General features: G+C 44.1%; 1 protein-coding gene across 6 annotated transcripts in view; it reads right to left on the bottom strand.

Moving 5' to 3' along the window:
• Positions 1-27,100, bottom strand: part of FGFR2 (fibroblast growth factor receptor 2) — an 85,878-nt gene extending 58,778 nt beyond the window's left edge. For 2 of the 6 annotated variants that reach the window (XM_065638465.1, XM_065638470.1), the window contains exons 1-4: positions 24,600-24,700; positions 22,134-22,390; positions 6,838-7,104; positions 6,035-6,109 (exon numbers count right to left, since the gene is read on the bottom strand). In XM_065638465.1, coding sequence (XP_065494537.1) covers positions 6,035-6,109; positions 6,838-7,104; positions 22,134-22,390; positions 24,600-24,661 — 661 coding nt within the window. In that variant the 5' untranslated portion in view covers positions 24,662-24,700. Of the gene's footprint in view, positions 1-6,034; positions 6,110-6,837; positions 7,105-22,133; positions 22,391-24,599; positions 24,701-26,672 lie in introns of those variants that run through there. The other 4 variants (XM_065638467.1, XM_065638466.1, XM_065638468.1 and 1 more) reach the window with 4 other exon arrangements.
• Positions 27,101-27,466: the final 366 nt, after the last annotated feature.

The following is a 27,466-nucleotide window of genomic DNA, read 5'->3' as shown; positions in this document are numbered from 1 at the left end:
AGTGGCAATTAGTGTTAAAATTAATGAAGTAGAAAAGCAAAGCAAATTTGTGCATGTAATCAAAATAGAAAATCAGGTAACTATTGAAAATTAACTGCAACACTAAGAAATTGTTACATGGGCTAAAGTGAATTAGGGATGCAAGGAAAATCACTGTTAACATTATTTGCTAAAACCAGGATCACATTAAAATAACAGGAGACTTTAAACAAAGCCGACCGACGGAATTAACTACTACACACAAAGACCAAATTACATTACAAGTGCACCAGGCAAAGGTGGAATTACATGTTGGTATTGATATATTAAAAGGATATTTTCTCTGGATTGCTAAACATCTTCCACAAGGCAATGTGGGGTGACCACTACTCGGCCCTGCCCACAGTTCCCACAAAATCAAAGCCAACCAACCATCAGAATCAGTTATATTGGTATCTCGGAGCACAGTGCCTAGATTTGACCTCAAACGGGCAACACCAACCCAGCAACTTTGCAGCCAGCATGGTCACTTCTCATCATGTCCACCACATGCACCTTCTCACAGCTACAGAGCATAGAAAGCTTGGATGCACCCACTGGCACAACCTTGGAACCACAGGCTCCACCGCTGGCCCGTGGCAATGCCGCCCTGCAGCACGGGCTGGAGGGACCAAGCTCTGGAGAAGCCTGTATCTCTAAATCTAATCTAATTAAAACCAATTAATGGTTTTAAACTAAAGGAGGGGAGATTCAGGCTGGACATGAAGAAGAAATTTTTGACACTGAGGGTGGTAAAACCCTGGCCCAGGTTGGCCAGAGAGGTGGTGGATGAACCACCCCTGGAGACATCCCAGGCCAGGCTGGACGGGGCTCTGAGCAACCTGAGCTGGTGCAGATGTCCCTGCTCATGGCAGGGGGGGCACTGGAGGAGCTTAGAAGGTCCCTTCCAACCCAAACTATTCTATAATTCTAAGGTCCCATCGGGTTCAGCCCAGGATGAGGACATCTGAGTTGGTCAGGACCCAACCACCAAGAGTTCCCCCAACAAGGCTGCTTCATGCAGCCAGGTTTCTACAGCATTATAGTGCAGCTCATCCTCTCTTTTTCTTGTATGTAACCTCCCTTTCCACCAAGTCTCACCCTTTAAAAAACTTGGCTTCTGGAAAATAAGTGCTCTGATAAGCCTCATAGACAACAAACGCAGAGGGAGGAAAAAACTTTGCTTTATGGAAGAGGTGGGAGCAGAGAGCAGGCCAGGAGAATGCAGGCAGGAATGAAGAAAAGCAGCTCAGTTCTGTGCCACGGAGAGAGCAGGGAGAGGAAACTCCTCAGGGAGAAAGGACTCTGCTTGGAAAGCTTCCCCTTGCACAACCCTCCCATCAGCATAACCTGCAACGCTCCCAAATTACAGGGGAGGTTGGAGAAAAACATGCGGACATCACATGTTGAAAGTACCGCCTGAAAACGCTTCAAGACATCCTCCCATTTTTCACTAGGTAGTAGCATCTATATTGGCAGCTCCTCAGTATGTTCAAGGGAAAAAAGAAAAAGGCAGCAACATCCACAAACCGTAACATTCGCCCTCGTTTTGTGCTTTCATACAGCGCTGATCCGATTAACACACAGCACTTCTCTTTATAGATTGAATATCATAACCCAAAAGCACCTTTTACTATTTGTCTTGAGAGGAAAAACACTCAGATTCACTAAAAGCAAGAACGAACGTAGTTAACGAGTATATACCCTCGAGTGCAGACCCTGTCCATCGCATCCCATCTTTGCTAATGGGACAGGTGGAAGTAGGTAGCACCTCCGATAAAAGTTCACAGTAACAACAGGGCAAACTCTGGCACGTAGCGGTAACGATCAGCAGGGGAACGGGTGGGAACTCCTGATTGCTTTTAGAGCTCTCATTAGTGAAGAAAATATCCTGCTGACCCACACTGCACTCCCCTGCAAATACATTACGTCTAATCAGGCAAATCTCCTGCATGCGAAATTGAAATTAGGCAGCCCAGGGGACCACTTCACTTCAGGACGCCTCAGTTTTTATTTGGACTTATCTAATACAAAGAAATACGAAAGTAGTCAAATCCAAGCCTGCCTGACAAGCACCTTGAGCAGGCAATAGCGCGCCTGAAACGGCCACATCAAATCCCCCCAAGGTTTTCAGTGCTATTGTTATTTGACCTTTAATTAAAAAACACTTCTAGGCAGCATCCGATTTTTGCTGCTCCCTTGAGCGGGTTTCCACTCTACAGGATTTGATGAATTTGAACCTTGTTTCATCCTTTCTGAAATTCTTCAAGGCATGAAAAGAACAGCATGTGGATTGCATTTAGATACTTTTTGTTCTTGGTGCCAATTTACCATTGCTTGGCCCAGAAGAAATTGTTTAAAGGGTGATAAGGAAAAAAAAAAAAAAAAAAAGCCATAAAGCTTCCAGTCGCCTGACTAGAATTCAAGGGAGAATAGCAGCATCTTCAGGGCTACCCAGCGGTCTCCAGAATAAATTGTTGGTGGACTTCAGTGCAACTATCATGACAGCTGCTGCTGCCTTGCCAGCACCTAGTCAGGATTACAGAAAACCCTTAAGTTAGGGCTATCTCTCAAAATAATGAAGATGAGGCAGCAATTACCAACAATGTATTTTCCACTGCTGCCAAAGGAACTGGTGATGATCGGCCCTTAGCTTTGTAAAAGGAACTAAGTCTCAGGTCAATGTCCTTGGAGGAGGCCCTCCACAACCAAGCTAAGGCACCTCTTTGGGGCAACAAAGGGAAAAAATGAGTTGCCAACAAAGCCATTTTGTGGAGAGAGAAGGCTACTTTGCAGTGGAACCAATCCTGCACCTTCCCCACAAGCACTAATCCCTCCAACAAAAGCTGGAAGTAATAAAAAGCTATTCAGGATGCAGTCTGGAACAAATCTACTACAGTGTTTTTTCAGACAGTTAAAATATCTGTCAAGCTAAAAGGACACCAAAAGCAGAGTGAAATCTGCTATGCATGCCTTTTACTTAAAAATACACACAGGGCAAATGGTCAAATGCACATGTGTACACTCGAGTGCCCTCCTCTCTCGAGAATGAGTTGCTCCTCACAGCTACAGAGCCACTTACAGCCTGGGCTGACTTCAAGAGCAGTTGTATTTTCTGGGCAGCCTTGAAAATTAGGCCAGATTTCCTCAACAGCCTCGCTGCTTGCACTGGAAAACCTTGGCCTCTGAAATATATATTTGTAACAGAGGCAAAGAAAACTTTAAAAAAAAAAAGGCATAAAAGAATACTTACCATTGTAAATGAAACAGCTCTAAAAGGCTTGCTTTAGTTTTAAATATTCAGGAATGAGAATGCCAAGGTTCCGTTTCCTGTGGAAGGCACTACAGCCATTTCCTGCCTCATCACATCATAATTAACATGCCAGGACAGCTGGACTTTATCAGAATTGTTTCATCAAAAAGCAACCACCTTTGAAGACTATGGCCTTTTGTTTCCATCAGTAAAGGCATAACCGGGCCAATTTCCATTGCTTATCCTTAATGATTGCAGCTGTAATTTGTATGTAAATTATCAGCTAAATTGTTTTAGATCTGCAAAGCTCAAACCATGATTCAGGAAACACTTAAAGATCTCTTCAAGAGCAGCAACCAGGGACCGTGAGGGCCTGAGCTTCCCCAGGCTCTGCCTAAGGTAGGCCAGAGAAGGTGGTCAAGGGCATTTGGCCATTGCACACCCCTGCCTGCCCCGTGGCATGCTCAGGGAGGACTTAGACTGCTGCTCAACTCCTCATTCACTTTTCAATCCGTTTTGCAACAGTTTCTTAACTTAGATGTGGCCTTTTGGACATGAGATAAAAAACTAGAAGGCGAATGGCAAATAATACTGAAGGGAAGACTTAGAAGATGCTAGACACGCAAGCTTCAGCGGTTTGCAAAAGCACCACACCAAGTCCCACCCCTAACTTCCACACAGCTCCGAGCTTGCCAATTCACAACCCTCTTTCTTTCAGCACAGTTGCATTTATCCAACTGAGTTATTATGATGCAACTTTTCATTGAAAACAGACTGCTTGCAGGGATGTGGTGCCACGATCATTTTTCCAGGGCCAGCTCTTCCCGTTGAGCGCTCAGATGTCCCTGTGCTTGCCCCTGGTGCCCATCTGCAGCTTGCAAGAAGCCCCAGAAGTTTGGGGACACGTTGTAAAGGGCAATCTCATGAAGACTTGTTTGTGCAACGCTCTGCTTGGGAGAAATCTGTCTTCTCACAGTTTCCTCACTTCTACACTGCAAGGGTTTGCGCTCCCCCTGACATCCAAGATGTTTCGATGTTCACGCTCTAGAGGCATCTTTCATTTTGAGCAGGGAAAGTGTGACTGACCTCTGCTAAATACACACCCCGTCCCTGGCAGACGAAAACCATCAGTGGCCTTTCACCAGCTCCTGAATCAAGATTGATGAACAGTAACTTAAAATGATAGCTCACGTTACAAGAACATCACCGGTGTTACGGAGGACACCACTGGGTAGTTCTCCCTGTTACGTGAAAGGGCAGGAACGGTTACCTCGACATTACAAAGCATAGTTGCCTTGGGATCCGGTCCTTTTCTTTTTTTCTATCTAGATGCACTTCCAAAACCCATTTGTGCTCACAGTGAATTTTCAAAGCCATCGAAACAGACTAGAAGCACAATTGTCTTCACTAACAGACCAAAAATATCGCAGGTGCTTTTCTGACCAACACCAATAAAGCTCACAATAAAGGGACAGCAGACATAAGGATGTTTCTCAAAAGGAATTTCTACCCATGAGTCCTTTTCAGGGGAAGGCTAACATTGCCTGGGTTGGTGAGTTCTGCCTAGACAACTTCTTTTAAAGGCAGTGTCCCTCTTCCAAACTTGCCAATTATCTTTGCCACCGCATTCCTTTGTCAGAGCAGCCTCCAGCTGCTTAATCTCAGCCACTTCAAGCTGCACCTGTGAATCAGCCTGGGTTAATCACACTAACAGATGGCAGGGGCCAAATAGGCAGCTAAGAACTTATATCATTTTAAATAGCATCTAATGTTTCACAGCTTCAGACGAGGGCAGCCCTATACAACAATAACTAACTAGGGGAGGTGAAATCAGGCTCATACTTTATCATCTGAACAAGTGTTTCAAGCACACAGTCCAGCTGCCAATTACAAATCAGGCTGAGGAGCAAATATATACCTGGCTACTGCCTCCGGTAACCAGCTGACACCTCCCATGAAGGATTTCTGTGTTCTGTGTGTTATTGACTTTACAAAGCACGAGCGATAGCAAACTACCAGCCACCAAGGGGATTTTGCAACGTAGGGGCATAAGGAACCAATATCAATTTTCTGTATTTTTTTTCTTTGTGACTACTCTATTTAAAGCCTATTAATAGCTTTCCAAATTCTCTAGAGGGACCAAAGTTTAACATGGAGATAGGTTTAAGATTCTTTTAGCTCATTTTCATCATTCGTAAGTAACACAAAATGTGGTTTCAGTGCTGGATTGCTTTCTTTGCAACAAATCTCGAGGTCCTTTGTAGACAAAAGAACCTCATTGTCTCCAAATTCATTCTCCCTCGGGAGATTTCTGCCGAGATTAAGGATTGAAGGATTTGCCTCATTACAACTTAAACTTTATTTTTGTAGTTTCCATACCACCTTTTAGCAAAGTGAGCTGGATTTTTGTTTCTTCTGTTAAATTTCAGATCAGGTTCAGGGAAAGTTAGTTCATCTGCAAGAGTCTAAACCAGGCAAAGACGAAACTTCAATTCAGGAAGAAAGGAAACTGCAGAAAAGCCAGCAAGAAGGGAGAAAGAAAGTACAGACCAGTAAAGTGTGTTTAGAAGAATTATTAGTTTATTTTTCTTTTCCAAGGTACGAACTATGTGAAACAGAAACATGGAGAAGGACAAAGGTAACACTTTTTGACAGCCCATGCAGTTAACAATCAAGAAGCTCTGAAGGCAAGAGTGTGAAAGACAGGACATGATTTTCCACGTGGATCTTGCTAGTGACTTCTGGCAGTTCGCTGTTACTTACTCATCTGGTTGCTGTCATTCACAAAGTCCTCGGACCCATCATTGTCATCTTCATCGTCCCCAGAGGAAAGAGCATCTGCACATTAAAAATAACCAAGTCTTTAAACCAGCCTATTTTGCAGAGAAATAAACTAATGTGCTACGTTCTTAGATTATCTAAAGGAGAACAGATATTATGCTAGTTGCGCAGGAGCTAAAGGAAAAAAAACTTGAGCCACAAAATGTGGGTTATTCTTATAAAACTGTAACAAAACTAGCCAATACTCCTGAAATGCTACGAAGCTTCCAAAAGGAGTTTGCTAATCCAAAAATCTTTCCACTTATAATTTTTATTTTTCTTAAAGACATTCAGTTGAGCAGAACTGAGTGTCTCCAGAATGATTTATCTCTAAACTTCAAGGTTGTAGGACACCCCTTTTACTCTTCAGATGCACAGGGAAAAAAACAAAAACAAACAAAAAAAATAAACCAAAAAAACCCACAAACAAACAAACAAACCCTTGTATTCATTCTGCTGGCTTTATCATCATCACAGCGACTCTGTATAATTTAATCCTGTCATAGTGGCATAAAACAGAGGGCTATTCAGCAGCTGTTAATCATTATAGATCCCATGAAGTAAAAGGAATATATACAAACTGAGTCTGTTTCAGGGTCAGGACAAGGGAGAACATACCTGAAATAACTACAGAACTCAGCTCAACTCGCTATGCCCGAGAGGACTGTTTCACGTTATAACATAACATGTCTTTATATCACATTTTACAGCTTCTACATGCAAAAACCTATGTTTAACTTACTCACCTGTAACATTTACAATGAAGTACAGAGTATCACTGTCTAGGGTCCTAACGGCAGTGCAAGCATAGAGGCCCGAATCTCTGGGTGTAGCATCCTTAATTTGTAAGTACTCCCCAATAATCACTGTCCTATTGTCGGGCCCCAAGGGGACCCCATCCTTAGTCCAACTGATCATGACGGCGTCTTTCAATTGACAGCGCAACTCAAGCGGTTCTCCTGGAAGTGCTGAATATACATCTGGCTGAGAGATTTGGTATTTGGTTGGCGGCTCTGCGAAGGTGGAAGGAAAAGGAGGAAAAAAAGAGGAAAGAGAAGGGAAAGGAGAGAATTTCCAACAAAAGTCAGTGAAGGCCCTTTTCATCCACAGAAGTCAAGTTACTCTAAATAAAAAAAAGTTTCATCCAGATTAGCGCAGCAATCTGTCTTGTAAAACTGAACCATGCGCAGGTATTGGATAGGCTTTATTGTCAAGAAATTAACCACAAACGAAGCTCAATCGCTTTTTATCGGTTTCTCGGCATGTGCCTTGTCCCAAGTGCCACTCGAAGGCACAATCCTTCTCGCTGGTCACTGAGAGCCATCTCTGGGGAGAAAAGTGCTGCTGAACCCCGGGGCTTCAAAGAACTTGGAGGAGGCAGGAGGAGCTCAGAAAGGAAATTCAGTTTTATATCTTAGCACCTGGGTCTAGAATTTAAACAAATATTTATCTCTCCCCACTCGATTTTGTAGGTTGCCTGTTTTTTTCTTTTCTAAACTGAAAAGAGCTGTGTTGGAAGGAAGAGATGGCCAAACAACCCCTCCCTGACTAAGCTAATAAACATGAGTTCCTATACGCAGCATATATGATGTCCTTTATTTTTCTCCCTGCACCCTTCCCAAAGTCTTTACATTTGCCTTCTACACTGCCGACTCTGCTCCCAGCAACAGTCACTTTTTCCTTTAATTTTTATTTTTGCTTCATTTCTTGTTTCACAGACTCTCCTGAGCAGAATAGAGCAGAAACCCAGGAACACAAGCAAAGCTTTCGAAGTCACAGCGTACACAGACGTTCACAACAAAATTGCTCATCCATCAGCCCCTTTTTGTAACCAAATCACAAGAATGTCAAACCAAAGCCTTTTTAAAAAAAAAATCCTTGGAAAATTACATCTGCCTACAGTTACAAAGCTTCATCACCTTCTTCCAGGTCCAGCTCTCCGGGAACCACAGCCCCTGGCACTTGGGACCAGATGGCTCAGCACAGGGTGCAGGGACCCCACAGCTACAAGACACTTGAGCTGTGCCCACTATAGGGACTGCTCTTCTAACTGGTTTCTCCTTACAACCACAGTATCCCTCTCCCACGAGCCTCCTGGCCTCACCAAGGCCAGCAGGAGAAGTAAATAAGGCAAAGCAGCTTGAAGGCATCTCCTGTTTGCCCAGGAGGAGGGTCAGGTCACGCCAACAGTTGCTCCCCGGCACGGGCACCAACTGGGCACCGCTGGGTGCATACTTAAATAAAACACACACCTTGTTTTGTTTGCTTGGGAGGCTGAGGAAATATTAAAATAGGTGACTTCTCAGTGTCCACACTTGAGTCTAAGAATAGCAAAACTCTGAAACCCGTGTTCCTCGTCCTTGGGGCACAGCGTTGTCATTTTTGTACCACACCTTCAATAGAGAAGTCTGAAATAAGCCTCACATCTGAGCCAGCCTGTGGATGGGAGTTTGGAAATGCTAAAGCTCTGTCAGTAGTGTAGTTTTAAGTAATCCTGTGAGGAGCAGGGAGTGGGACTCAATGATCCTTGCAGGTCCCTTCCAACTCAAGATAGTCTACGATTCGATGAGTACCACAACTGGCCACCACAGTGGGACACTCATGCATTTCAATATTGGGTTATACTGATGGACTTGAAAACAGCTGCCAAATTTCTCCTCCCACTCATCATGTCATTTCAGGGAGTTCAGCGGGAGCTTGCCTGAAGCAACAGGAGAACAGATCCAGGGATGTGCCCTTGCAAAGCTTCTCCTGGCTTTTTCCCTAGGCCAAACATGGGTTTTTGAACAACAGATTTGACAGATGCATCACACCAAGAGTGGCCAAGAGAAGTACATAAAATAATTTAAACACAACCAATTATGGAGACTGTAAAGATTCTTGGATTTCGATTTTATAACAAGGCCTCTAAACTTTCTAGCGTGCGAAGTTCCATCTCAAAGTCTAGGACAGGCTACAGTACGGCTTTATACTCCTTATAAACTAATTCAGTCTTGCTCCCACAGTCACGAATCCACAGATCTGCAATGCAGGTGTTTCACCGAGTACTACGCCATGCTGTTAGAAATCTGATTTCCAGAGGGAACATGGGCTCCTTTCTACATGTATTTTGTAACAGTAATGAGTATACTTGAGTCTGCTTGAGGTTTTTTTTAAATTCAGATTCCACAGTCAAATTAAAAAAAAAGTAGCTGAAGCCAGCAAGCTAATTTACTTGGAAGCTTTTAAGACTTCTTGTAACTCCCTACTTGCAAAGAAAATTTTACACAGTTTATGCTGTGACAACAATGTACAAAAGTCTTTTAAAATGTCTTTCTTTAAACTTTTTAAAAGCCACTGTGGGTCAAGATAACGAAACCCTCCTTTAAGTGCGTGAGAGGCGTTTGCTGAAGAGCCCCAGGAAACCCGCAGGATGGCGACACAGGTTGCAGTGTCCTCCTGGGTAGATCCATTGTTTGCATACAAAGAAAATAAATTTTCCACCCCCCTCCTTGATTTCATCTTTTTAAACTATTAATCCCAAATTTACAGTGAATCTTGCAAGAAAATTCCAAATTCAAACTCGAGAACAGTAATTTCTTTCAAAATTAGAAAAAAAAAATCCTTTTACAAGGAAAATCACTAGTATATTGAAGAAGAACAAGTTTCGAATCAGTATTAGCATTTGGTAAATATTATCTTCCTTCATTTCTTTCTCTCTAGAGTATCAGGGAAGACACAGCACAAAGTGTTGTCATGAAATAATGAAGTCATGTTTGGAAATAGTGAGTTATTTCAGGTAAGCCTTTGTGTTGCCAAACTAGAATGTAGCAGCACTTAAGACTGTCACTTTTTATAATGTTTGCCTATAAACTTTTTCCAGTGTGGGTTTGAAATGGTGCCCAAAAGCAAACAGAGAACAGGTGGGATTCTGAGGCACGAGTCCGCCCAACAGCTTCACTGCGAAAATCAACCAGTTTAAACTGTTAAAAAAATTCCCGGCAGCACATAAACAACCCACGCTGCTGAGTTAACCCTCTCTCCAGGACATTGCACAAGGGTTTTTACACCTTTCTGAAATTCAGGGACAAATTCTGAACTCATGTGCGTGCTATACCATCAAATCAATGGTTCCCCTGAGGCTGACATCAGGATTGTTTCCCCATTTCCACATCTTCGGAGCGTACCAGAGAAATAAGGCTGCAGGTTTGCTCAGCCTTCCTTTGTACCCACCCCCCAGTGTTTTCAGCAGCATCCTCCTGAATTTTCCCTTAGTGAAAATATCCAGATGGGAGAAGGATGAGATAGCCCTGCAGAGCCTGCACCACCAAGCGAGGCTTGATGAGCTGGGATCACATCCACCCATCACATTCTCCTGTAAATCCTGTAATTGTGGCATTAGTTCCTATTGCAAAGGTGCATTATCTGATGTGAATAACACCTGTCTATCACTCCTTAAAATACAAACAAGGAACAAAGGCATGTGTAAAATTTCTGGTGCTGCTCTTAAACCCTGGGGGACAAGGGAGGGCACGTTGCTTCTGTATTGTCGGCTCTCAGCTACATCCTTATTTGTAATAGTGGTGCACGCAATGTATTTTAACTTTATAAGTGGAGCTATTGAACAATACCACCATGGAAAACCAAGCCGCTGTTAAATAAACAGACGTGAACTTTTTCTTCGCCTGCTCGTACAGTCTCGCAGCATGGTTTGTGCCACCCAGCCAGCAAATGGAGTAAATACTGTTTGTATAAAAGCCATGCCCACAATAGAGGACTGGGGACATTCTGAGTGCTCCGTTTCAGATTATGATGAGATAAGCAATTATATTCCAAATCATGCTTCTGCTCAAGATTCAGTCACTGAAACAGGAGATTTATACTTCCTTAGGTTTTAAATTATTATTATTTGTCTCCATTTATTAAAATGTTAACAAAGAACTGCTTATCTTAAGGCTCAAGGCATTTAGTTACTTAGTTACAGAGCCAAATAATTAAACAATCAGCTAATAGCTAACCCCAGCAAAGATTCTCACACAACTCTCCATAACACAAAAGCCTCAGACCCCATCAAGCCACTTTCCCTTCAAAAGGCTTTAGTAAATAACTAAACACTCACCACAGCGTGCCCAGAAGGGTCAGCAGACCTGACCTGTCGAGAATCCAAGAGGTTCATTGCAAAATTGAATGTTCCCACAGGGAACCACCAGGCTGCCAACCACTGCCCCTCCTCCTGCTTCTCCTACCCCTTCTCCTGTTTTTTCTGTCCTTGAGGAAGATCCAGCAAGACCACGCTGGATGAGCAACGTGGGATGGGGATGCCGGGCTGTGCCTGAAGCAGAACAGCTCCATGACTTTGTGAGTCCAACCCAAGCCTTTAGGAGGCAGCTCTGCAAGGTGGGCAAGCCCAAGTATCACCCCTCACGTTTGCAACCTTCCCTCCCACCTCCCTGGTACAAGCTGATGGGCTTCTCCCTCCATTTAAGTTGGCAAGCTAATATTGAGAGTAGCTCCATGTCCTCTTCTGATGAAGGGAGATAAACTCAGCCTACAAAAGTCATTCCTGGCCGTGGTGACTACCTCCTGCTCGCTAACAGCAAACCGAAGTCGCAAAGGCTAAGCACGTCTCCTTACACAAAGGGGGACAAAATAGTGTTTGCAATTCATCCATCTGCTTCTCCAAAGCCACTGGATTCCTGCTGGCTTATTTGTCCTGCGTTTCCGTCAGCTCGCTGCCAGCTCTGCCCAGCTCTGCCTCCGCCGGGCATAATCAGGAAGTCTCTCTGTTCTGATAAAATACTTTCCTTTCCAAGTTACTGAAGTTCCTTCTATGATTTTAAAACACAAAAAAAATTTAAAACAAAAATCCTTTGTCATTGTCAACACCCTGAAGAGCAGGAATCATTTCCCTCCCCTAGTGTACAAAAACATTAATCGTTCAACTCTGACGAAAAAGATCTAGATCTTGTAGAAAAACTTCATGAAACGGCACCAAAGAACAGGAGATGTATGTGATAGTTAAAAGCACAAAAAATGTGGCAGATTTTTAGTCTTCATTTGTTCCTTTAAAACAAGCTCCTGGGCTGCTCTATTTGAAAGCACAGCTACTTCCACCAAATGTTAAGTGCCGGACTCTCAAAAAAAAATTGAGAGATTTTTTCCTGGCATCTTCTTTAACCGTGTTATACTTATTCTATAAAGACGTAGTTATCTGGTGGGTACAAGAGATGAAACCAGACTAAAAAAAAAAAGTAGCTGAGGAACAGGAAGAATTCTTTTGCCCTGGAAGTGAACATTTACAAAGTGAAGTAAGTGTTGCCACATAATAGGTGCTTGGTACTCTGAGCAAGTGTAGAGCTTCCAGCCACACTGACTTGCTAGAGCACAGACCTCCAGCATCATGTCAACTCCTATTGAGTGTTACATATACCAAGATCATAAAAAAAGTGAATCTCCTCCAATTGAAATACTTGCCAATGTCATCACGGGTAGGGGAAAATATTATACTGCACTAACTTGTTTTCCTAAGCTTTGAAGGCTTAGAAAAATAAATAACTCTGGTGAGCAGCAAAGAGTTTCACCACTTGCAGGACCCCCTGGCCAAGAGAAAAGTTCCACGTGTGCACCTAAAAATTATCCTCACATGATTCCACCTATCTGCCTTGTGTAATGCTCTCTGGCAGATGAGCAACCATGGAACCGCAGCTCCCCCAGGTAACTATTATACCCCAGGCAGCACTTTGCCCTGGCTACACACACAAGGGCCTCATCACACCCAGCAGAACAGAGCAGTGGGGGCAAAGCTCATGAGGTCCCCTGTTGGTGTGTTGGCAGACACAGGGTGAGATACATCAATATTTAAGCATGGCTTTGATGGCTGCAAAGCAGTTGGGTTGATGTGTCTCACCCCCCTGGCTAAAGGAAGAAGATTTCTTCTCGAAATAAATTGTACTTGCCTAGGCTTCATGAAGAGATTAAAAATTCCTACAACTTGTAGACTGCGTGCTCCTACCTGCCTTTATGGTTGTGATCGTTGAGTTACGGCTGCACAACCACGCAACACATGTCAAAAAATGCCGAGTATCACATGCTCAAGGGCTTGGCTGTGTGCTTTATGCTTTGGAAGCCAAGGCAGGGAAGACTTGGAGCACGCCAAGTGCAAAGTAAACAGCAGAGAGACCAGCGAGGCCACCTCCTGCTGCTGGGAACTGCCCTGCAATTTCTTCCTGTTTGTCCCCGTTCTTCATGGTCTGCTCCTTACAGGATGAAGGCTTTATACAACAGTCACTGTAGGATTTATCTGTAGATATGAGACAGAGCAAGAAACAGCAAAGCATTGGTCTGTCTTCTGCACAAAGACTTGGTAACCAGGGAGGGAGAACACACCCCCAGCCTTGAGCAGCCACACCAAAACCCCTACAATTATTGTGCTGTCTTTTATAATTTTGTCATTATGATAAGAAACTACAGGCCATCTTCAGGATTTGAACCTTTGCTTCCATGCACTAAATCCTGAGCGTTTCTGTTCAAGCCATAAGCTCCATCAGCCGCGTAAAGTAACAAAGTGATAGTCTCTGTGCTAAGTGTACTGGGGAGTACAATATCAGCTTAACACACATGTAATGCAATCTCAAAAATAATTAACTACTCTTCGAACTCATTACAGAAGAGTCTTCTCATGTAATCTATTATACAATACAAAGGGGAAATGTATCACCTTTTGCCAGAACCTCAAATGAAAAGCAGAAAGAAAATTAACCTCTTCTCTCTAAAAAAGCAGAATCCAAGACTAGGATCATTTTCTCCATGTATCTACTTACAACAACAGCAGCAGAACATCAAATCTTCCTGATTGTATTCTGCACATAACCAAGGGCCAGAGCAATTTAACCAACTCCCATTGTCCAACTTAGCATTAAAGTCTGCTTGGGAAAGGCTCCATATAAGATATATAGCCTTGGAAAAACGTATGAGCACGTATATTTAATCACAAAGGGTTTTTCTTGGTTTTAGTGTTTTCTTGCATCTATTCCAATCTGCAGCTTTTTTCAGGTTCTTTATTTGCATCTCAAGAGCAACGTGAAAACATAACAAAACATAGCATAAATGCAAACATAAAAACACAACCTTTTTCTTCCAGGTTTGTGGAAGGCCATGTTCAGGACCATCGCTACTCAACATGCAAAAGAAATAAATCACAACTGTGAGGTTAAAAATTGCACAATTTCATGTTTGACTGTTAGTTCTGGATGCAGAAAACATCTATTCAGATTCCCTATAAGCAAGTCAGCAGTTGTTTCTTTTGTACACGGTCCCATTTTTACTTGACTATGCAAATCCTCTTAATTTTAGCAGCTCGTCTGGAAGTCTCGTCTTGCCTGTTCCCCTGAAATTCATCTTCTCCCACTTCCTAAAGTGGGATTTGAAAAAAAAGTCGCTGGAAACAATATCCCCCAAACATCCCCTCAGCACTTTCGAAAGTCCTATCCAAAATGCATATAAACCATAGGATATTCTCCAAATACTTCAAAGCTCCCTTTTAACCGAGAGCAACATTTAGGCAAAAGACATCGGAGCTGATTTAACTCCAGCTCCACACAGAGAACAGTCCCCGGTGGTACCTGGGGTCAAGGAAGGAGCAGCAGAAAAAGCCCTGAAGTATCTCCACTTCCAGGTGGCCCACAACCCTTTACGTGACAAGGGTTATTTTTAAACTTGCAGACACCTCCGTCACTCCTTGCCGTAGCAGTGGCTCCTGGGCACTTTGCCACTCTAATGGAAGAGCGTTCAAATGCTTCTGCATTGTTAGGAGAAAGGCCATTACTGAGTAGTGCTGCGCTGCAGATTTATTACAGAGCCTCCACGGTCATCCCTCATGTCCAAAATACCTGTGCTATCCTGGTGAGTAAACAGTATCAGATAAATCTGGATACTTCAACACTGTAATATCTAAACAGAATTATTTTTCATGATTAAACTATGTTTAATAGAACCAAGCTCAAGAACGGCTCAAAATTTAAACTGGGGTTTTCAAATGATTTTTAAGAACTGTTGGCTGGCATGCAGAATTATAAATCTTATTACTTTCCTTGAAACAAATTAAACATTGCAACACAGAGACACTGAGCAGGGCACTTCACAAACTTGCAAAGCAAGTCCTGAAAAAGCGCACTCTCCCTTGATGCCCTTCGCACCCGAAGAAAGAGCATCACGAACCTCACGTCATTTTTCTACACCACAACTTCCTATTATGCCTAAAAACGAAGTCGCAGCATGGTGGTCTCATCAAGTTCTGTTCCGTCCAACCACAATTAAACCTCCTACAGACTTGTCCTGGTCAGTGCAGGTTCCTAAGGGATTCCCAGCCCCTCCATCCAACTCCAAACCCCGCTCAGGAACAGCCACAAGCCCCCATGGAGAAAGCCTGAGGTGAGAACCAGCATGTCACGAAACTTTCAAAATAGAAACGCATGAAAAGCTAGGAGAAAAAAGAAAAATTACAGCCAAAAATATTATTTTCTCCTCCCCAAACAGCTTCTCATCCTCCCTTCTCTCCCTTCCAGTCCCCCAGCACGTTGCCTTTCCCAGTAAACCCTCACAAGTACAATTGGTTTCCTTCATACAAAGGAATTTTCTCCTCCTCTCGGTTCTTGTGGCTTTGCTACCGTAAGGCGCTTTGCAAGGCCGCTCGACACCACTTAATGTCCCAAACTGATGAGCCAGTTCTTTTGCGGGGGAGGAAAAAGCAATAATTACACACAACTTGCAACGGCATGTGAGGAGGGGAAGGAAAGTAGGTCAGATCTCACAACTCCTCAGCTTCGCTGAGGTTCACCAAATGCTTTCACTTAAAGTCATCTTAAAAATACAATAATAATAGCAAGGCAAGCGAAAGCAGCAGCACAGTAGAATTCAGCTAGAACTTAAGTTTGCCATTCTGTCCCTCTCTTTGATATGGATAATGTCATTTGTGTGGTGACAAGCAGCAAAAGGACCTGAACCAGCAGAAAGTGAAGCTCATGAGACATCTCCACACCAGTAGATGACTACTCTCATGCTCAGAAGTAGGTCCAGGAAAAGCAAATCCCTAAAAGGGGTTTTTCTTCCAAAAAGAAAAATCCAGCAGTGATAATGAAGAGATGGGAAAGGATACCCTGGAGATGTACATAATCAGTAAACAAATTATAAACTGGTTTTTAAAGCTTAAAAAAAAAAAAAAAATCTACATAAATATTTACCCCTCTTACAGAATATCTCATTTTGCAACTGCCCTCGTTGAAAGGCGCTGCCCCCAGGCAGAAAATGCCGACTCAGTTTCGCTGATGCGCCCGACTCCGACTGAAACCCCAAGGACCAAACTTCCAGAACAGCTCGGCGCTCCCAGCACACGTTTCGTAATTACAACAGGAGCTGTTGGCTGCTGCACTCCTGCAAATCTGGTCTTTATTTAATATTTGCCCGTATTCAAAGTCACTCCAACTTCTCTTTCAATCAGTTTAAAAGCCAGCTTAGAGGCGGCACCTCTGATTTTGGGGGCACGCTGTGCCAAACCCTCCCGAAAAAATGCTACAGATACACAGCGCGATGTGCTGAGCTTAAATTCAAGGGTCTGAATGTCAAATCTGTTCCCAAATTGCTGTAAGGATGATTTTACCCTGGCAGGTTCCAAGCCAAATCAAGTCTTGTGCAGTTTCCCACAGCCACCACAAACACAAATCAGTGTGTCCTCACCGACTCTGCAGATGATGCTCCCACCGGACCAGCACAGCATGTCCAGCCTGTGACCACAGAACCAAAACCTGGTTGCAAAAACTGGTGCAAAACTCCAGATTCTTCATCATTTCAGAGGTGTTTTGGGTTCCCGGTGCCTTTTCAGCATTAATTTTGAACTTGTTTAACTACATTGAAATTCTATTTTCTCTTCTAGTTAAACCAGGTGCACTATTACAGACAGACAAGATGTAACTTGCCTGAGTGGGTGATGGTTCTTTTAAAAACAAGGATTTATAGTGCTAAGGAGCGCTGCTTCGAAAAAAGTCTGTGCTTTCACTGTAAAGCTTCAACCTCGAGGACTCACAAAATGTTTAACACATAAAAATCCGACAGTTTCAATAAGGAATTTTTCTCTATTAATGATAGAAAAAGGGATAGGCATTTGTCTTGCATCCTCATCTGTTCCTAAACTAAATGTTCATTTTAAGAAAACACTAATCTTTGAATGTATTTGTTTAAAGCCAAGTGATCATTTCTGCTGAAGCTGGGAAACTGGATATAGAAATATGCTCATAACCTATGCTATGGTTATCATTAAAACACCACAACAGTCCATCGTCTCATGTGTACACAACCTTGCATCACTGGAGACGTCAGCATTTTCGTTGTAAATTCTGCTTTCAAAGGTTTGTAGCTTGCCTGTAAAAAAAGTTACTGTAGCCTGAAATTTGTTGCAAGTTCTTTGCCAAGGAAAAGCTATTTTAAATTTAGAAAACTATGCAGCCATTGGAGTCAGACGTTTGATGTTTGGTTTGAAAATCTTCTGACTCAAAACCAACCAACCAACCAAACAAAAAAAGAACACCTAAAGAAATTAAATTCCTAAAAGTTTATATTTTCCCCCCTTCAAAAAGCTGCAATCACATGGCAGATAAGCCTGAAACATGCAATTATTTGTGCTACTTTGCAAAACAGTTGTCACGCTGACACATCAACTCCCAGTGTCTCATCAACACCGCCTGTAAATAACAACCCTACCCATGCCCAATTAGTCTGCAGCTCAAGACCAAGCCCCTGCTAAAGGACTGCGGATTTTAAACGCAGAATGGACACATTAAGACTGATTTAATCTGGCTGCGTACTTGTACAATTCCTCCGAATCTCAGCTAGCAATTCCTGTACTGGGCCAAATAACTTACTGAACCGGATCCCCGAAAGGGCATCCTGCCCTCAGCCAAAGCTGCAGGAATGTCACATTCCTCCATAATGGGCTGTGAAAATTGCCCTTCCATTAAAAAAAATATATATATATTTAACTAATCAGTTTGAATTGTTAATAATTTGCAGATAGTGAAGCCACTTTTCTTGTTTAAAAAAAAAAAAAAAGATAACAAGGGAACCTGGAGTAAACTTTTTGCTTTATTTCTCCTACTAAATTGGATCCAGGTGCTTCTCCACCACCTCTGCCCAGGGAAGATGACCGCCGTGGGGTCCCACCAGCACCCTCAGCAGGGTGGAACCACCATGGAGAGGACCTATGGGGACACCCCAGGATGGGACAGGGGACATCCCACCACCACAGCATCCCTCCCCTATAGGCTGCAGCCCTGGAAGCCTGAGAAGCACCTCACGAGACCTGACCAAGGCAGGTCACGGTGGCTATGGAAGGATCTCCAAGTGGACTGGGCCAGCTGCTGTGACCACGGGTGACCTTAACCTTTAAGTACCACCTGTGTTTTTACAAAAATGAAGGTATATTGCTCATATTAAGCAACATCGTCACAAAAAGGTAAAGCTCTGGGTATTTCACTGACCGTGTTTGTATTTGCAGGTTGTTTAGTGCCTGCAAATAGCTGTGACTGAGTTAAAACCCAAATGACGGCTCGTTACTCACTTCAGAGCCCACCATCAGCACATATCACCCATTAAAGAGGTCCCTCTCCTTCACTGCTGCTCCCGGGAACCTCCCGAACGTGCATTTAAGCCCATTTTGTCCTGTGTTTTTCACAGGACACAGAATTAGGCCGTCCCTTGTGGAAAGCTTAAATTAGTCCTTTGAAACCTGACCTAAATGAACAGAACTAGACCACATTGCTATTGCACCAGGCGAGGGCTCCGAGTGGGTGCTCCAAGGCCAGCAGCAAGGCGTTGCATGTGGGGAAGAGACTAAATTAGCTACCCGGCAGAACGATAACACACAGCTTGGGCAAGGGAAGGTCAAGGGAGAGCTTGCTATTTATCAAATACATGTCTAAACTAATTATTCAGTTCACAAAGTAACCCTTCAACCTATGTGTGCGGTCAAAGCCCTTTTGAAATGTTGGCTATCATCAAAGGCCTTCACAGCCTTGGTGCGCAGAAAGAGAATGGCTCCTTTATACACGCTGGGGTAGGCTTATTTCTAAATATTTAAAAGCAGAAAGGCTTTGTGCTCCCTAGGGTAAAAAACATCATGTGTAAACACTTGATGTAAGACATAATTCGATAGCTGACAGTCCCCAAACTCACTCTTACAGGTCCTGTTCCTGATCACACTGCTCAACAGCCTCAGTTTTCAACCACCACTGTTCAAGGAAGAAAGCAATAATCACCATACTCATGATCCAGCCCTTCGTGAGCACCCATGATATCAATATTGACATTATAATTTACAACGGCTCAAGATACCATCTTCAGAGTAAATACTTTCATATGTACCGGAGGAATATCTAATGCTAACAGATGAGATTCAGAGCTCAACGAGTCCAGTGTTTTATAAAAGCACCCGAGAGCAGTGTGCTACCAAGGAGATCAGACCGACTGTGGATAACCAAAAGTACAGTCCCGTGATGCAGGACAACATTTTGCATGTATTCTGCACATATCCACACATTTAACCACACTATTAGATAAATATTGCTTGTGCTGAAGTACATACTTAACCAGATACTCCGAAGAAAGAGTTGCAAATGTCCCTGAAGTTATTTTTATCTGAGACAAGAATATATTATCTATTACAATCAAAGCAGCAAAAAGGCACAATCTCAATTCCCGTTAATGTAGCATACAGCTTTTTCAATATTCTGAGTCACTAAGACAATAAATAGTAACAACAAAAGCACCTAACATAAAAATGGACAAAATTTAGGGGATGTCCACGAAGGATGACTAAGGAACAGATCAACACATGTCACCAAAGGTCATGGCCCTGTCGACCTTCTCAGCTGGTATGAAATGTCATCGCTCTAATGACTGCACAGTCAGCAGCCCTCCCGAAAATTCACATTATTAGAGCACCTGACCCCCCAAATTAGCTGTGGCCAAAACATTTAGCATTTACTAAATTTAAAAAAAAAAAAAAAAAAAAAAAAAGTCTGCTTTGTCTCTGAAGAGATTTTTTTGCAGGGTTTTTTGTTTTGTTTTCAGCTGACAGAGTTTGTGGGTGGCAGTGATGGAACCCAGAGAAGGTGATTGTGTAAAAAGTTGGTATTTTTTTAAAAGAGGTTTAAGGAAGCACATAAAGGAGGTTTTATTTCCCAAATCTCAGATATAAATCCCACACAATTCCCTGTATTCTGCAACATAAAAGCTCTTATTATACCATTAACTTAAAAGCATGTTTTTTTCCTCCTTTCTGGTAATGATTCGGGTTCTCACATCTAAAATTGTTTCATGTCAGTAACATTCCTGCCCAGGGAAGAAGTTTTAAATCCTTTTTAACAATTTGCACTTTGATAAATCCCAGATTCCACCCTCTGGATATTCACTGTGGAAGAAACATATTTTTAAACTGTGCTTTTTAAAACAATAAATGCTATTCTTTCCCTGAAAAGCTGAAAAATTATCAGGCATCCTTCAAAAAAATATTACTCTTCTCCCTGTAAAATTACCAATCATGCAGTCCCATTCTTTCTGATTTAACCACAAAACTAGAGGACCTCACTACAAACCGCTGTACGGAAACCAGAATTATCCACAGTTTTGTCATTCCTCTGAAAAGCCAAAAAGGCACCAGATGTGCAATTAACAAATCCTACAGTAAGTGGCGATGAGAGTTGGGCTTTTATTTTAATCTCAAGTTACCCTCAAAAGAAAACAAACAAAAATCTTTGCTATCAACGATCTCTATAGCTGACAGATGACAATATTGCTATACTTTGTTAATTTTTTCAGGAATGTTTGCTAGGGAGGAGTGTTCGCTGTCTCTAAATAGTTCATCCCCTGCCATCAATAAAAATGTACTTGGAATGGATTCTAAAAATGTGTTAGTTGGTGACATCTATTTTTAGAGGCAGTGGATAGAAACAAACAAGTTTTGCATGAAAATGTATTAAATAAAAACGAAGCTGTATCCGCAGACATGAGCAGTAGAATGTGTAAAGGCCAAATTCTCTCCAGCAAGCTTGTTGGATCAGAAATGCTCTCTGGACTATCAGATTGGTTTGACAGTTGCGTTATTAGAGATGTAATGACTCCTCCAAAGGACAGATACCACCTTACGAAGGAAGCCTTGCTTTCCCCCTACACTGTTCAGAGAGCAGGAAAGATCCTACACAATGCAGTAAAATCATTCTTAAATCAAATCAGCTCACGACAATAAAAAAGCAGCCCCTCCTTAGCTCTTCAGAGGAGAAAATCACTTTGCAAAGCTTGAGGAATGGATAAACCTAGAAGAACACACCAACAGGTGCATGCTCAAAATAGGAGATTTTATCAAAATGCCTCTTCCAATTGAAAGGTTTTGATTAGCCTTTGCTTTCACAGTAATAAAGTGTAAGCCTTGCCATTCAGGTCTCAACATTTACACTCCCAGAACTTGCAATCCAGAGACAGTATCAACTCTTCTTGGGTATTAACAACAGGGAAATCCATCCTAAGTACAAACACCAACAAAGCTGCAACACCATTTTCGCAGAGTGCCTGGCAAAATTAAACATTCAGGCCACACAATTAAAAACTATTGGGATTTCTTTTTGCCTGAACTTCTCCGGTTAAGGGAATCACAAAGACAGGCAGCTATACGGCCATTTCATTTCTTGAGACAGCAACATGCAGCACGTATGTCGGTGCAACTGGTCTCCTTAAAGACCCATTCCCGAAAGCTTTCAGCCGTACACTTCGATTATACAACGTGATGACAGTCCCAAGTGAAATCACTGACATCACTTGCTTGCATAATATTAAATAAACGCGTGCTTGCACGAACACAGCCCACATGTGAGCAAGAAAAGTCAAAAAACATAACTCTTGAGGGCTCATCTGTTACTTGCCTTAGATTTACCAAAGCGCATAAAGATGCTGACTTCTATTTCAGATGTTCAGGTATTTTAAAATTAGCTTCTGCAGAATTAAGGATTCTAGAGTGATTTACCTTCAGGTTCCAGCGTGGCATCTTCAACAACTAAATTAAACGAAGGTCGAGCCAGGGCAAGTCCAGCCATGGTGACCACCACCAGGCAGATAAGGCAACCCGAATCCCAGCTGACCATCTTTTTAAAGTAAATTCCTGGTCCATTTCCATATCTCCATGTGGACTTTAATCCCATCTGAGCACCTCTAGAGAAGCATGGAGAGAAAGCGGTGCCTTCCGCCAGGGTGATGCCTCCTCCCTTGGAATGACGGCTGCTGCTGTGGGGAAGAGATTGAAAACTGTCAGCGACACCTTCTGAAACAGCACACCCAAAAACTTCGGAAAGCCCTGAACGGAGCTGTGGTGAGAGGGGGAGGAGGATGGGAAAAAAAACAGTTTTCCAGCTTCAAGAATATGTGAAAAGTGAGTGACTTTTCATTTTCTGTTAGCAGCTTCCATCATCACCTGAGGCGTAACCAAGTCCTCCTTGTTTTCACAAAATCACTTCTCAGCACATATTTAGAGAGCTATTTTACTGACAGAAAAATACACAGTTTTTTAAAAAACCAAAAGCACACATGTGCAGACATATAACCTGTAATGCTTCAAAATTACCACAATTATACAAATCATATTCTTGTTATTGTTTGAAGGTTTATGTAAGTTTGCCTTGTTTTTCATTCCTTCACCTAGGCAGCTCTGCAGCCAGCTGAATTTGCAAGAATTCAGTACTTTTCCACAAGAAAAACTGTTGAAAAATACTCTTTAGACTTGGATAATCCATAAAACTTTCTTTGATCTCAGGACTTCCAGCTCCCCTATGGATGTACCTTCTTCTGCCTCAGTTCAGTGTCATTTTGAAGGCTGAGAGTCCTGTACAGGTGAAAGACTTAGATTTCTGTAGGAATACTGGTCAGCTACACTGCATTACAGGCAATTAAAATCTGTATAAAGTGTGGTACAGATTGTACTTTCACAGGTGACCTCCCCAGCATCTTTTTCCATTCCTATGTGCTAAACTGCACAGCACACATGCACACACATTTCTGTTCTCAATCTCTCAACGATGCTTATCGATATCTATTTTTCGGACAGAGAAAAAAAAAAAATCTAGTTTATTCACAGCAAAACTAATTTAAACAGATGGAGTTGATCGGTCATCCAGGCAAGGGCTGATGGAGGAGAGAAAAGGTACCAAAGTAATTGGCACTCCCTTCAGAGGAGCCTGTTGCCACCACGCTAAGATGCCAGGTGAGGGTCACAAGAGCATCCTCACAGGGTGATTCAACAGCTCAACCAGAAAATTAGACTTGATTTTCCGCTTCAAAAATAAAAGATGGTAAACCTCAGTAAATGGATAAAACGAGTAACGGCAGCAATTGTTCTAATCTGGCCAATGATTCATCTAGATGTGATGAAACCCAACTGAAGCTTAGAGAGCGCTTGTCTTGAAGGGAAAAAGAACATAATACCTCTTTTTCCCTCCTGCCCTCACCCTTGAAAAAAAAGAAAAGGCAGAGAGTGTAGAGATAAAGGCAAACTTCTCAAAACTCCCTGTCATTTGGATGTGGTGCAGTACCTCAGCATACAGTACACACAACCATGGACAAATATTCTCCTTTTATAGAGCCAACAATTAAAAAGTGTATTCAGATTTTATTAGCCTTTTGCTACCTGCTGCCTACAAACCCAGTTCACGGTGCTAAGGACAGAAACGCTGTTGAGGCATCTTTTATCTTGAGTACTATATACAGTAACTTCTGGAGTCAGTGGAAATGGATTTTAGATGAAACAAGGCACTTGGGGAAAGTAATTATTACACTGTATTTCTCATGAATCCCTGATACTTCAGGGCAAGCTTTTTCATCTCAGCTGCTATCAGCTCAAAGCCCTGTCCCTCCTTTAGAGATTTAAGCATCACATGGGCATCCCAGACCATGAGCTGCCAACTACCACTAAATCTCCAGTGAAACCACCGCCAGACCACTGCATAAATATTTGCAAAGAGCTTGCTGAGCACTTCTTTAAATAAGCGCAGATCAGGTGCAGAACTGAAGAGAGCTCTGTCTCCAGGACCGACTTGTCTTTGAAGAACTGGAGCAAGCCCTCCTGGCCGCTACCACCCAGGTCACCCTCCTGCCTCACCACAGCTCTGTAGCTCAGTTTATGCAGCTGTAAAGCAGGTAGAAGCGCTAATTAACAGACTGGATGTAAAGCCAATTTAATTTCCATAAATCATCCTGTAAGCTCAGATTAAAAGCTATGTATATAAATGCGAAATGTAATCATCATTTTGCAAAAAGAAAGCATACCGGAATGCTTGCATATATTCCAGAGCCTTTTTTAACAGCATCAATTCCACTTACATTTCAGCCATTTCAGATTTTCAGGCCACATGAAATGCCATTGAAAGCACATTTGTGGTTCCTACCCTCATCCCACGTTCTGAAGTGCAGCACAAGGCTACTTGACTACACATCTTCTCACCTGAAGAGTTTTGCCAGCTTCTGCACCTGAACATCTGCCAGCAGAACGAAAGGACTCTTCATCCACAATTCAAAACCGTGGCTTGCGAAGGCGTAGCAAAGCAAAAATCAGAGCTCTGGACCCATCCATGGAGCCAAACCACTTTTCACCACCGTGACAGCGACCAGGGTTCGAGGATTGCCCCTTCCCGAAAGAAGCGGAGTCTAACAAAGATGAAGCGAAACCAAATTCTTCTCATAGTTTAATCGCCACAGTTGCTGGGGGACGAGTCTCTGGAAAGACCTCCTGCGCTGGATAATTATGTACCTCTATCTCAATGTTTGGAACACAGCCCCAGCATGCTTTTTGGCCTCCACAATTCTGGCTTCCTGACTACAATACCATAATCCCTCCTGGAGTCTCAGACTCAGTGAAAGCCACACGTAGTGTTTATTTTTCCCCTTGAAAGGGAACTCTGTCTCTCTTCTCAGCCTACACTTTGGGGAGGAGTTGTCAGCCTCCAGTGATTGATGGCTCTCCTTGCCACTCGCTCATCAAGTCAATTTTCACCTCGTCACATACCTGCCCAAATTTCTTTGCCAAACTGACAAGCATGGGAAAGCAGACTGGTTTGGGAGCCCAACCAAATTCCTCCAAGCTGTACTCCAGTTTAAACATACACACACACACAAACAAGTAGTACTTGTTCAGCAGTGGCATTAATTAAATCCAATGCTCAGTGTTCTTTTTAATCTACTTCCATTGTTGTTTATAAGATGTTTATCACTCCCCAGGGAGAGTACAATTTGTAGAGCATGTTAACCAGATCAATACATTGCTCATTGTATAACTCTTCAGCATCTTTCTCTATTAGGCAGGGAATAGCATAATCTGAATGAAATATGGATCTTTCCTCCACAAAGAAATCTGAAGCACCCTAAAAGCCCAGTAGCTTCATCAGAAAAATCCAGGTACACGAAGCTTTAACGCTAACAGCTTTGTATACACATACACACACACGAATACATATGCGTCTCTAAATGTGTATATACACACACATACAAAGCTAACACAACTCTTTATCATAGTTCAATCTCCAAGCAAATCTGAGCATCTCAGCTACTAAACATTAATTCTGGAGAACTAATGGGAACCGGCTGGCAGCTTCAGTACTTTTTCATTGTCTGAACTTCTTTCATTTGCTTTCCAGGACTATCCTGTTTTTCTCAAGTCTTTCGCCACTAAGAGATCGGGAGGGGGGGAAATCTGCATTTTAATTGACATTCCTGAGAGAGAGAGAAGTCCAGAGGCTGCTGATTGCTGTCTATTCAGCCCAAACAGGCTTTTCAGATGAAAATGAGTAAAGGCTAGTGGAAGATTTACAGGGATTTGGTACAAAGGAGACAATGAAGTTTTAAATGTTGATAGCGTTTCACACCAAACGCATAATGGGTCCCTGTTTGAACGGGCCGTTTTGCATTTAAATATATATTTCATTGAGGTTTTCTCTTTTTTTTTTTCCTTTTTTTTCCTCCCTTATCTCAGACAGGGGCGGTACTGAACCGCCGGCCCCGTTCCCCCGGGCACGGCGGGGAAGGACGTCCCGGTCCCTCTTGCTCCGGGCGGCCTGTCCAGGGGGTGCCGGCCCCTCCAGCCAGCGGTACCGAAGCCTGGGGGGATGCTCCCCAAGGCTGAGCTCCCCTTTCTCATCCCCCGCTGACCGCCTTGCTGTCACCGCTGGAAACCGTCCCCAAACACACCCGTGGGGGAACCGGCGCGGACGCAGCGGTCCTGCTCGGGCATCCCCCCCGCACCGCAGAGGCACAAAGTCCGACCCGCAGCCCCGTCGGGGAGCAGCGGGGGAACGGAGCCCCCGAGCCGCCCCGCCGCATCCCGGCGCCGGGGGCTGCCCGAGCCCCGCACCGGCACAACCCGCCCCGGTGCCGGCGAGCACCAGGTGCGAGGCCCCGCACCCGGAGCGCTGCAGCGGGCACCGGGAAAGCGCCGGGATTTCCAGCCCTTCGCCACCTTGCAACCGGCTCGAACCTTCCCCTCCGCCCCGCTTCCCCGGCCAGCCCAGCGCGGTGCCATTACCTGCAGCGAGAAAGCTCCGCCGAAAGGGTGGGTTCCCCCGCAACAGGCGCGGTGCCGAGCAGCGGCTCCCTGAGACGGGGCGAAACTCCCCGGCGGCCGCGGTCACTCCGCAGGCAGCCCCGGCGGGGCCGGCTGGCAAACCCGCAGCGGCGCAGCGGGGCGCATCCCCCGCGGGACGCGGCTGGGGGAGGCAGGAGGGAGGCGAGACGAGGCAGGAGCCGGCCCGGCGTCCCGTCCCGTCCCCTCGCTCGGCTGCAGCGCTACCGCCTCAGAGGGACGAGCCCGCCGTGCCCGGCGCCAGCAGCCTCCTCCCCCGGGCGGGCATCGCCGAGCACAGCGCCGCGGGTCCCGCTCCGCTCCATCCAGCCGCCCTCCCCGACCCGCCGCAGCTTTGTCAAGCCGACAACCCCCCTCGGGTGGGTGGGTGGTTTTTGGTTTTGTTGGTTGGTTTTTTTTTTTTTTTTCCGTCTCTCCCCCCTTCCCCTCTCTTTCTCGCCGCACTCCTCCGGCTCCCTTCCTCCCTCCCCTGGTCACTCCCCCTGCTGCAACCCGAGCCGTTTCCTGGACGGCGCTGCTCGGCTCTGCCAATCGCGGCGGCCGCGGTGCGGAGCCCGTTCCCCCGCCCGGCCCGGTGCGCCGCGCTGCGCCCCCGGCTCCGCTCCCGCGGAAGGGCTGCGCTCAGCCGCCGCTCCAGCCGGGGATCGGGGCTGCTTCCCCGGCGGGGACGGTTCAGCAGAACCGAAGCGTGGATGTTGCAACTAAGAAGCAGCGTCAAAGAGGGGGCGAGTGAGGAG

Source organism: Caloenas nicobarica, chromosome 7 (assembly GCF_036013445.1).
Source record: "Caloenas nicobarica isolate bCalNic1 chromosome 7, bCalNic1.hap1, whole genome shotgun sequence".
NCBI lineage: Eukaryota > Metazoa > Chordata > Aves > Columbiformes > Columbidae > Caloenas > Caloenas nicobarica.
Note: the sequence above shows the minus strand (reverse complement) of the source record. Positions and strands in the feature narration are given on the sequence as shown.